The sequence below is a fragment of the Sphaerodactylus townsendi genome, linkage group LG03, assembly GCF_021028975.2.
Source record: "Sphaerodactylus townsendi isolate TG3544 linkage group LG03, MPM_Stown_v2.3, whole genome shotgun sequence".
Taxonomy (NCBI): domain Eukaryota; kingdom Metazoa; phylum Chordata; class Lepidosauria; order Squamata; family Sphaerodactylidae; genus Sphaerodactylus; species Sphaerodactylus townsendi.
Window position 1 is genome coordinate 7,210,596 of NC_059427.1, and position 11,615 is coordinate 7,222,210.

At 45.2% G+C, this 11,615-nt stretch overlaps 2 protein-coding genes across 10 annotated transcripts in view; both read left to right on the forward strand.

Annotated features, from left to right (window-relative positions):
• Positions 1 to 11,615, forward strand: part of LOC125428526 (zinc finger protein 420-like) — an 815,993-nt gene that overhangs the window by 540,913 nt on the left and 263,465 nt on the right. The gene's annotated exons all lie outside the window — the stretch shown is intronic.
• The window catches only part of LOC125429287, a 63,985-nt gene that overhangs the window by 25,082 nt on the left and 27,288 nt on the right, over positions 1 to 11,615 (forward strand). Inside the window, exons 11-13 of the mRNA XM_048490269.1 lie at positions 3,127 to 3,851; positions 4,785 to 4,905; positions 7,634 to 8,678. Of these exons, the coding sequence (XP_048346226.1) occupies positions 3,127 to 3,851; positions 4,785 to 4,905; positions 7,634 to 8,678 (1,891 nt within the window). The remainder of the gene's footprint in view (positions 1 to 3,126; positions 3,852 to 4,784; positions 4,906 to 7,633; positions 8,679 to 11,615) is intronic.

Consider the following 11,615-nt stretch of genomic DNA (forward strand, 5'->3'; position numbering starts at 1 on the left):
AGCCAGGCTGGCGAATCGCTTGCTGGCTGCTAGGGAGGAAAGAGCCCAGGAAGATACCTGATCCTGGGTTAGATGGAATGTTTCATTGGGAAAGTTCTGCTTTTTTTTTTTTACAGGGGAAGGTATTCCACAGCCTCCCCAACAATATTTGGAGCCCACCCTGTACTTGACATACTTTGGTCACTGTTCTAAAAATAGACCATGACAGAAAGGCTGAAAGGTGAAATCAAACATTTTACAATCATTTGTGCATAGGAATTTGTTCATAGTTTTTTTTTAGTCCGGCCCTCCAACAGTCTGAGGGACAGTGAACTGGCCCCCTGTTTAAAAAGTTTGGGGACCCCTGCTATAAAGCTTTATCGGTTGGATCTCTCTGCCGGTTGTGAAGCTACTATGAAGCCAGGCATTTAGTCCAGTGTGGTTGCCAACCTTCAAGTGGGCCCTGGAGAGTTCTCTGAATTACAGTTCTCTCCAGAGCTGTCCAGAGTGGACTTTATGGCATTATACCCTGCCCAAGCCTTTCCCTGGAGCAATTGCTGACTTCCACGTGTTCCACCCACCCTAAATTTCCTAACCTGGAGTTGGCAACCCTAGTACTTACTGTGGAATCTGAAACAAGAGTTACACCCTTCTAAATGTATTAATTTTGGCAGATTTGGAAGGATTTAGGATCGCATTGTTCATCTGTGCGTCTTGCTATTATTTCTGTTAATGTCCTGTCTGCTCTCTCCATTCGAGGCAGGCAGGCATAAAAGAATTTCTCTTGTTGCTGGTAGCGAGTGGGTTAAAGTGAGCGACTGCAAGGCTAGAGAGGCCGCTCAGCGGGCATCTATAAAGAGGGAAGGCTTGGTTTGGGAATTCCTTGCAGGGCAAAGCCGAGGAGCTTTTGGGGGTGGACCGGTGAGCTTGCGAGAGAGCATTGCATTGAATGTCAGGGGGGTTGCAAATTGCGATCCTTTGGGGATTGCATGGGAGAATAGAGACACCCCCACCCACCTCCGCTTGGAGGAGGAGTAAAGGAGTCTTGGACCCAAGAAATGTGCCTGCCTCTTTGGTGAAGCTGCATTTTGCGCCTGCTTAGAAACGCTGTCATCTATCCCAGTTCATATGTTGCAGAACTGACTCTGGATAGTGAGGTGGGAAATGAGACCTGGCCAGGGGTGCATCAGTGGCAGAAACACCCCGTCCCCCCCGCCGCCCCCAACATAAATAAAGCCCTGCCAGTACAGGAGCCCTAGCTTCTTTCCCCAGACAGGGCTGGTTTCAGCTACTCAGAGTCAGACCTTGGGGTTTGGGTCCCTGCCTACAGCAATGACTTTGTGGGTTGTCAACTCCAGCCTGTGAAATTCCCAGTGATTTTGGGAGCCATGTCTGTGGAGGAAGACATTTGACAAGGCATTTGACATAGAATCTATGGTAGACCATAGAGTCTGCCCTCTGAAGCTGTCATCCAGGGGCACTGATCTCTGTATGCTGGATATCAATTATAATTTTGGGAGAACTCCAGGCACCACTTGGGGTGGGCTGCTTTCCTCTCCAGAGGAAGGCTGAAACCCAAAACTGTGGTTGGTTACAGTTTTAATGCCATTGTGGCTCTGGGCCTCTGGAGGATTTTAAAGACTCCTATTGAAGGTGCTTGTGGAGGGTGGGGGTGCACCTTGAAATCCCTGGCAGAGAAGCAGGGCTGTTTTTTTTTAAAGGCAATTCTGATGAGGTTTTAAATAGGTTTTAAAAGGGAGCTTGACAAATTCATCGAGAAGTTTATTAACAGCCGTTAGCCATGATAGCACAGTGTAACCTCCATGGTCAGGGGCTGTATACCTCTGAACATCAGTTGCTGAGACACAATGGCTGCTGAAAGTTATTGCCTTGAGTTCCCCAGAGACATCTGGCTAGCCACTGTGGAAAAGCCAATGCAATTCTGGGCTGCATCAGTAGAAGTATAGTGTCTAGATCGAGGGATGTAATAACACCACTCTATTTTGCATTGGTCACACTTCACCTGGAATACTGTGTCCAGTTCTGGGCACCACCATTCAAGAAGGATATTAAAAAGCTGGTCAGGTGGCCTTTGACTAGGAATTCTTCTCTCACCCAGACTGCATATACTGATTTTTTTTAAGTGTTAAGGAGTCTACAGAGCAAGGTTAATAGTGAAGTGGTCGAGTGTTAAGAGCAGCAGATTCTGATCTGGAGAACTAGGTTTGATTCCCCTGTCCACCACAAGAAGACTGCTGGGAGGGTGGTGGAGTCTCCGTCTTTGAAGGTTTTTAAACAGAGACTGGATGCCATTTGTCAGGAGTGCTTTGATTATGGCAGGGGATTGGACTTGATGGCCCTTGTGGTCTCTTCTGGGTTACTCACAGTTCTGGGCTACTCACAGTTCTCTCAAAACTCTCTCAGACCCACCTATTCACAAGTTGTCTGTTGTGGGGAGAGGAAGGGAAAAAAATTTATAAGCCCCTTTAAGACTCCTTGTGGCAGATAAAAGGGTATAAATCCAAACTCCTACTAAATCTACGTTGCAAGGTGGTTGTTAAGGCTGTTGAAAGTTCTAGATATGTTAACACATGAAGCTCCCTTACAGTGAATCATACCATTAGTCCATCAAGGTCACTACTGTTTACTCAAATTGGCAGTGGCTCTCCAAGGTATCAAGTATTGGTTTTTCTCATCACCTGCTACTTGATTCTTTTAACTGGACTGAACCTGGATTGAATCTGGAACCATCTTCATGCCAAACAGAAACTGTGCCTCTGAGTCCTTCCTAAATGATCATGCCTTTCACTGAGCTGGACCCTTGGTCCGCCTCATCCTTTCAACTGCAGATGGTGGGAATTGAAACTGGGACATTTTGTATGCCAAGAAGATGCACTTGGTTTTATTGCCTGTCCTCTCCTGGTGCTGACCAGGGTTGTCTTGCCTTTCCCTTGTGACATGTGGGTGGGCTTTTATTTCTTTAAAACAAGCAGCAGCCTCCATGCTGGGCGAGGGGTCAGCCATTTTCTTGTCATTCTTTTCATTTTTTCTTTCTGTTTTCATTCCTCAGGCAGAAGCTTGGCTGTTTAAGATTGCAGTGACTTATTCTAGTATTTTTTTCAGTGTGATCTTTGTGAGGACATCCAGAGATGAAAATGGAGGAGCAAGACCCCACAGGCCTCACCTCAGGGGAGGGATCTGAAGGGGCATGGAAAGCCCCTCTTGTCACCCAAGGGGAAAGAATCAGGGAATCTGTGCAGAGAAGACCAGATAATGAAGTGAAACAGGAGACCTGTGAGAGGCTGCCTTGGGAAACCCAGTGGCAAGAGTTGTTGAAGACTATGGAGTCTCCTTCCTCAGAGCAATTGCCAGATAAGCCCTCGCTGTGGGATGATGCCAAGGCCTTTCTGGCCTCCTTTGAGCAAGTGGCTGAAGCCTGTCAGTGGCCCAAGGTAGAATGGGCGGCCCGACTTCTGCCAGCCCTCAGTGGAGAAGCTGCACAAGCCTTCAGCAGATTACAGGCCAGAGACAGAGAGGACTACGGGAAAGTAAAGGCAACAATCTTGCAAGGGGATGCCATGAGGAGGGAGAAGCAGCGTCAAAATTTTCGGCATTTCTGTTACCAGGAGGCTGAGGGCCCAAGAGTGGCTCACAGCCAACTCCAGGAACTTTGCTTTCAGTGGCTGAAAGTTGAGAGGCACTCCAAGGAACAGATTCTGGAGCTCTTGATCCTGGAGCAGTTCCTGACGGTCCTGCCTCTGCATGTACAGGACTGGCTGAGGGACCGTGGTCCAGAGACCTGCTCCCAGGCAGTGGCCATGGCGGAGGAGTTCCTCCAAAGACAGCAAGAGGCCTCAAGGCAGGACAACAAGGTGAGACCTGTTCATTGTCTGGTTGACTTTGAGCCAGTCACTTGCTCTGAATATAACCTATTTCACAAGGTTGTTGTGAATATGAAATGGATGCAGGGGTGATGGAATCGCATGTGCATGGTATTTGGAATATGCTGCCACAGGAGGTGGTGATGGCCACTAACCTGGATAGCTTTAAAAAGGGCTTGGACAGATTTATGGAGGAGAAGTCGATCTATGGCTACCAATCTTGATCCTCCTTGATCTCAGATTGCAAATGCCTTAACAGACCAGGTGCTCAGGAGCAGCAGCAGCAGAAGGCCATTGCTTTCACATCCTGCACGTGAGCTCCCAAAGACACCTGGTGGGCCACTGTGAGTAGCAGAGTGCTGGACTAGATGGACTCTGGTCTGATCCAGCAGGCTAGTTCTTATGTTCTTATGTGCTGCTCTGAGCATATAGATGGGATAAAAAATGTGACAGACGTTGCCAGTAGATCTGGCCTATCTTCTTTTGCATGCAAAGCAGCCCAACTGGGGGATGTTTACCTGGAAGATTTTCAAAAGGTCTTATGGATAGGATTACCAACCTCCAGGTAGAGTGTGGAGATCTCCTGGAATTATGACTGATCTCCAGACTACAGAGATCAGTTCTGAAGAAAATGGCTGCCGCATTTATTTTTATTAATTTATTTAAAACCTCTTTATGCTGCCTTTCCACCGTATCAGGGTCTCCAAGGCGAGGTGGACTCTAGGGCCTCTGCTCTCCAAACACCACCTTCCTCAGCCTCCATCCCTGAGTCTCCAAGAATTTCCAAGTTCAGAGATGGCAACCCTTCTCCCTTATATGGCAATGAGGCTGCTAAAAACAGGGTGGGAGGGACATTTAGGCCCTTTACCTCTGTCATTCCTATTCCCAGTTCTTTTCTGAAAGGGTCCATCTTGGCTATTGCAGGTGGCATTTGAAGAAGTGACAGTAGGTTTCTCTGAGGCAGGCCAAGATGCACCTGAACCTAAGCAGGAAGATGCCAGAGAAGAGCCTAAGCAGGAGGATGCCAGAGAAGACAACCTGAAAGGTAAGAAGGGAGGCTGTTTTTGGACCTGAGATCTGGCATGCTCTGAAGCTCAGGTGTGGCTTCCTTTTCCTCCTTATTTATTAAAAGTATTTATACCCCCATCTTTCTATAATACATGTTTGGCATCTTACAAAATAGAATAAAATCAAAAATAATTCAGTGATCCCATAACAATAAAACACAATACAATTCAATAAAATATAATAAAATCACACAGTGCCATAACAAATCAAGTCTACAATAAAATGCACCTACAAAACCTAAATCACTGCATGCTAAGATCTATGTTAAATGCTGCAGGAAATAAAAGTGTCTTCATCTGGTGATGGAAGGATGGCAAGTAAGGAGCACACTGGGCTTCTGTAGGAAGAGCATTCCAGAGACTAGGTGCCACCACCAAGGAGGCGCACTCCTGGGTCCCTACCAAATGCACTGATTGCACAGATGTTGGTGCTTAAAATCTTAAGTTCTGTAACTTTTAATAGGGAGAACTGCAGAAACACTCCTGAAATTTGGCCTTTGTTCCGTGTTCTATTTCTTTAGGGTGTTCCCCTTGCGGAGGGAATTGTACTTCTTCACAATCTGAATGTTTGAGAGTGCTCTATGACATCACAGTAGCTCATCCAATAAGCAAGGCTGACTACAGAATTGCAGTTGGATTTTAGCTTATTTTATACATTTTTTAAAAATGAGGGGTACAATAAAAAGTGTACAAAAATGAGGGGTACAATAAAAAGTGTAAAAGACTTGTGCATTCTATTTTGTTTAGCAGATAATATACTAAGTACTTCTCAATATCTTCTGATGTCTGGCATGACTCCATCCTCATGGGGTCTTTCTTGGTTTGCTGTTTTCTCTTTCACAGCTCAGTCTTTGAGCCCCGCCTTTTGGGAGTCAGGAGCAGAAATGTGGGATAGTAGAAAGAGGGAAATATTCAGGACAGAATTCTGTGTGGGAAATTTGTAATTCTGTTTACTGTGTAAAATTTTAAAAATCCCAAGATGCAGTTTGTTTGTTTGTTTGCAAACCCTGTGTTTGGGTGGAGTCCATTGTTCATGAACTTAGCATGCCCTTGGGGTTTGCTTTTGGTGTTTTCAGTCTTTTCACAATCTTTTCACTCTTTCTCCCCCTCTCCTCATCAGTCAACCTATCCCTGCTTCTTTTTGTACCCCCATCCCTTTTACGTCAGTCTATCTTCTCTGTCAACCTACTTTTTTCTACCTTTTGCCCTTCACTCTCTCAATCTACCTACTCCATCTCTTTTGCCCCAACCATTCTCTACCAATCTACTCCCCTATTCCCCCATTTTTCCCAGTCCCATTACCTGTCAGTGCACCTTCATCTCTTTTGCTCCCCCAACTTTTCTAACCCACCTTTGCTGTTCTCTCTACCTGCTATCCAGAAGACAGGTAGTGGGTGGGTGGGGGGCTTCCTTCCCAGCTCAGTGTGAGATTCAGAGGAGAGTATTGTTTGCAGAAACATCTGTTTAGTGCAAGTGTAGCCCTGATCCAAAGATTTAGATAACCGCAGATAGGGAGCATGCTTGGAAAATAGTATAATGTTATCACTATAACAGTATCCAAATGTCAATTTTTTAAAAAGTAAAAAGCCAGTGCTGGGACAAGGGCCAGTACTGGGAAAACGGGGTCAGGAAAACGTGCTATGTGGAAGCCACCAGATATTTCTCCCCTGCTGCACTTACAGTACGTCATTGAGAATTCAGCCGGTCACAAAAACCACAACTTGTCCAAGAACAAGTTTTTTTGGTTCAGAATCATAAAAAAAGGAGTGATAGCAAATACAGCTGAGTCCTTAGAGATGTCAAACCAACAGATGTGTTTGATCCCTGATGGAGATGGTATTCAACTTGACAAAAGTGAAATTAACATATTGCCATATTTTATTTTATTTATGTAAAGCAAAACTCCCAAAATGTAGAAAAGCTGAACTAATCAGAACTGCAGAAAAAACAATTGCTGCTAACCTGCCTTCCATTGAGGACCTGTATACTGCACGGGTCAAAAAAAGGGCTGTGAAAATATTTACTGACCCCTCGCATCCTGGACATAAACTGTTTCAACTCTTACCCTCTAAACGTCGCTACAGAGCACTGCACACCAAGACAACTAGACATAAGAACAGTTTTTTCCCGAATGCCATCACTCTGTTAAACAAATAATTCCCTCGATAATGTCAAACTATTTATTATATATTTATTATATAATTACTGCACTACTTTTTTCATCATTCCTATTACCCATCTCCTCCCAATTATGACTGTATGACTATAGCCTGTGCTGACATTTCATTTTATTTTATGATTTTACATTTTATGTTTTTATTACTATTGATTGTTTCCTGATTGCTTACTAGACCTATATGACAATCATTAAGTGCTGTACCTTATGATTCTTGACAAATGTATTTTCTTTTATGTACACTGAGAGCATATGCACCGGAGACAAATTCCTTGTGTGTCCAATCACACTTGGCCAATAAAGATTCTATTCTATTCTATTCTATTCTATTCTATTCTAATCAAATGTTGCCCTGAGTAAAATAGTCTTCAATGCCTCCAGAAGATGGAGAGTGTGGGGGGGGCCAAGTTCACTTCCCTAGGGAGATGATTTCATAGTTTTGAAGCTACCACTAAAAAGGCTATGTCATTTACTATTGACTGATGGGAGAGTTTGGGGAGGTGTAATGAAATTTCTTCCTTGTATTCCAGCAGGTTGTGTAAGGGAGAGTGAGAATAAGGGAGAGCGATTTGAGGTCTCATCAGAAAGAGGCAAACATGAAGAGTTGACAGAGAACTTTTGGAATTCAGACAGACCTCAGAAACAGGAGGGAAATCACATGAAGAAAACAAATGATGAATGCAGTCCTATTCAAGATGGGGACTTCCAGGAAATCCCATCACAGCAAGAGAGCCAAATGGCCAAGAGGAATAATGAACGACTTGAAGCATACTGGGGAATCTACACAGAAGAGAATCCCAATCAAAGCTTAGAGCCCATTCAGGCTTTCAGTCAGAGAAATTTTATTGAGTGTCAAAAGGACCACTCAGGAGAGTGTGGAAAGAGCTTCAAACAGAGCACAACCCTTATTTCACACCAAAGAGTCCACACAGGAGAGAAGCCATACACTTGCTTGGAGTGTGGGAAGAGTTTTAATGAGAGTAAAACCCTAATTTCACACAAGAGGATTCACACAGAGGAGAAACCATATAAATTATCAAAGTGCAGTGCAAGCTTCATTCAGAGCTCAAGTTTGACATCACATCGAAGAATCCACACAGGGGAGAAGCCATTCACGTGTTTGGAGTGTGGGAAGAACTTCTGTCAGAGCTACCAACTTGTTCGACATCAGAGGACACACACAACAGAAAGGCCATACAGCTGCTCAGACTGTAGTAAGACCTTTGGCCACAAGTCGAGCCTTAGTAAACATGAGAGAATCCACACAGGAGAGAGACCCTACACATGCCTGGAATGCGGAAAAAGCTTCTGTCAGAGCACCCACCTGACTTCCCACCAAAGAATCCACACAGGGGAGAAACCCTATAAATGCTCAGACTGTAGCAAGACTTTTGGTAATCAATCTGGCCTGATTAAACATCAACGAATCCATACAGGGCAAAAGCCATATACATGCTCCGTGTGTGGGAAGAGCTTCATCCAGAGCACACACCTTATCAGACACCACCGAATCCATGCCGGGGGGATCTTTCCACCTGAATTTCCTCACACTGTTAGATCCTCAGCAGGAGCCCAGTGCTGAGTGACTTGGGGTTTTGAGCCCCAGAAACCAGTTCTGGAAAGGAGAGAATTTTTTCAATGGCCATCTTTCTCTGAAGAATTCTGTCATTTTTTGGTTCTTTGGTGGTTTCAGCTGTATGTGCGCATGAGCATTTCCAGTACATTGTATTATTTTATATAAACTGTTCTGGACTGTTATATAAACTGGACAGTTATATAAACTGTTCTGGACTGTTATGATTTAGGAAGATGGACTGTTCTGGACTGTTATGATTTAGAAAGATGGGTATAAAACAAACAATATTACCTGTCTAGATGTCTAGACTCAGCCAATTATTTATTTACTGAAAAGATTTACTAGTTGCCTTTATACTTTGTGGAACTCAAAGTGGCTTACAATATAAATAAAATATTATTTTAAAAATACAATAAAAACAACAGTTAAAATTTACTTGAAAACCAACTTAGAAACTGGGATTAGAGCACTTTTCTCTATCCACATCATAAAATCTTTGGTCGATTTCCCACGGTTAATTTATCATGTACTCACATTAAAAAATCATGGTTTAAGCAAGGACTCCCCACTGCTTAAGTGACGAACATGGCTTCATCCCGTTTCTGGCATGCGCTCTCCCCCTTATCACGCATTTTTTTGAAACCTGCATGGAAATGCATGTTTTAAAAAACATGCGCTGAAGCCAGTTCAGTGGGGAGGTTTATTTTTCCCGCCGTAGGGAGTGACGTGTAGCCTTCCAGCCAATCAGAGCACAGTTTTTTGTTGTGCACGGGGCGTGGCTACATAGAAATACCTCTGTGCCAAGTGTGTAAACTGTAAACTTTGCAAACTGAAATTAACCTTCTGGGCCAACGAAGCTGCACAGGTAAAGAGTTGGAATGGCGAAGCCACGCATCTACATCGCTGTGTGCGAAAAACAAGACAAGGGTGGCGTATCGTTCCCGCTCCAACACAATAGCCAATCAGGAGAAAGCTGCTCAAATGCATAGGTGGGGAAATTCTACCTCACTATGTAGATGCGCAGAAAAAAAGTTTTTTAAAAAAAGTTAATTCCCCAACACAGCACAACAGCCAATCAGGAGAAACCTGCTCAAACTCATAGGCAGGGAAATTCTACCTTGTGTAGTAATGCACTGCTGACCCAGCAGCACCGTGGTAGAACGTTGGGACGCCAATGGACCTACGGCCTTGCTGGTCGCACCGCACCCCCACTCCTCATCCCCCCATGAGTCACGGGTCATGAACTGCCTGGCTCAATCACCGGGCGCAGGGACAATGGTCCTGCCCCCAGGTGAGGATTAGGCTCCAGATGGCTTACAGCTCCTCTCCTCGCGACGTGAAGCAGATGAGATCATGCCTCACATGATGATCTCCCGACCTCCCGCTCTCCCGGAACTCCCCCCGGTCCTCCCTCCCACACGCCCCCAATAGGACAACAATAAAAGGTGCCAGGAACCGGCAGACGGGAGACTCGCTAGGAACACGGACCTCCGGTCTCCCGCTGCTGGCGATCTCCACCAGATGTTATCTCCGCGTCTCGTCTCGTTCTTACGCTGACCACGTGGGTCGACTACAACCTTGCTGCATAGATGCGCAGACATTTTTTTTTAAAAAAAGTTCATTCCCCAACACAACACAACAGTCAATCAGGACAAGGAAGAACAGACCCACTGAGCAGATTGCATGTTCGTGGGGAGTGTTTACACTGCTTGAAACCGCGATAGACATTGAGGTCTCATTAGAAACATGCTGCAGTGGAGAGGGAGAAGCTGTGATGTTTCTTTTGGAACTGGGATGCATCCTGCTTAATTTCTCAGTGGGAAATTGGCCATAGAGTTGAAAGGGGACATACAGACCATATGGTCCGTCCCCGCCCCCTGCGCTCAATGCAGGATCATCCCTGACACGTGAGACATGTCACAGCAAGATGTGTTTCTCTCCATAGCCTAATGTGGAGTGATTTGTGTGGCAGGTATCTGTTTGTATACGTTTCTGAAGATGTCAGTCACAGATGCGGGTGAAACATTAGGAGCAAAAACTACTAGACCACAGCCACACAGCCCAGAAAACCCACAGCAGCCAGTTAACTCTGGCTGTGAAAGCCTTCAGCAATACAGACATCAGTTCTCCTGGAGAAAATAGCCGCTTTCGAAGGTGGGCTCTAGAGCATTATAACCCACTGAAGTCTCACTTCTCTCCAATGACCGCCTTCCCCAGGCTCCACCCCCAGTTACTCATGAGTAAAAGCAGAATCTGGGCCCATAACCTGTTGAAGCAGCAGTTACTCGGAGTAGACCACCTTGTAGGATGCAATGTAGAAAACAACTGACAGACACACAGTCACCAGTGCAGTTCTATTTATTGCTATCAACTAACAAAGTGCTTCGCCAGACCACAGGTGTTTTCAGGCACACCTCATTCTGCTGTCTGAGGTATCTATATACATTTGTGGTACCAATCAGGTTCCCTCACCTTATCAGGTTTGCACATGCTGTGCACTCGGTACTAATCTGCACACGGCACCTGTTAGAAGGAGGGTACAGCTGTAATTCAGATTTTGTCATCTGAATGTCAGGGTACAGCTGTCATCTAAACATTTACACATGTTCTGACATTCTCTAGGTATTTCCTGGAGGGATCCTAGTCTGTGTCCCTCCACCCTAGGCTCATGCCTTCCCCAGACTGAGCAACTCCAGCCCCTAACAGACATCCTCTCCCCATGGCCCTTCCTGAGTCACAGGCTTACTATCTCCAGTTAGACTCTTGCAAGCATCTCTTAAAGACATCTCACTATCTCTCACCTCCCTGAAGCCATAGATGTCCTCACACCACCAGCGCCTCCTCCACCACAACTGGTATCTCTTCTGCCTCTTCATCCTAGTGAGAGAAAAAGTCTGCTTTAATGTATTGTTGAAGGTTTTCACGGCTGGATTCAA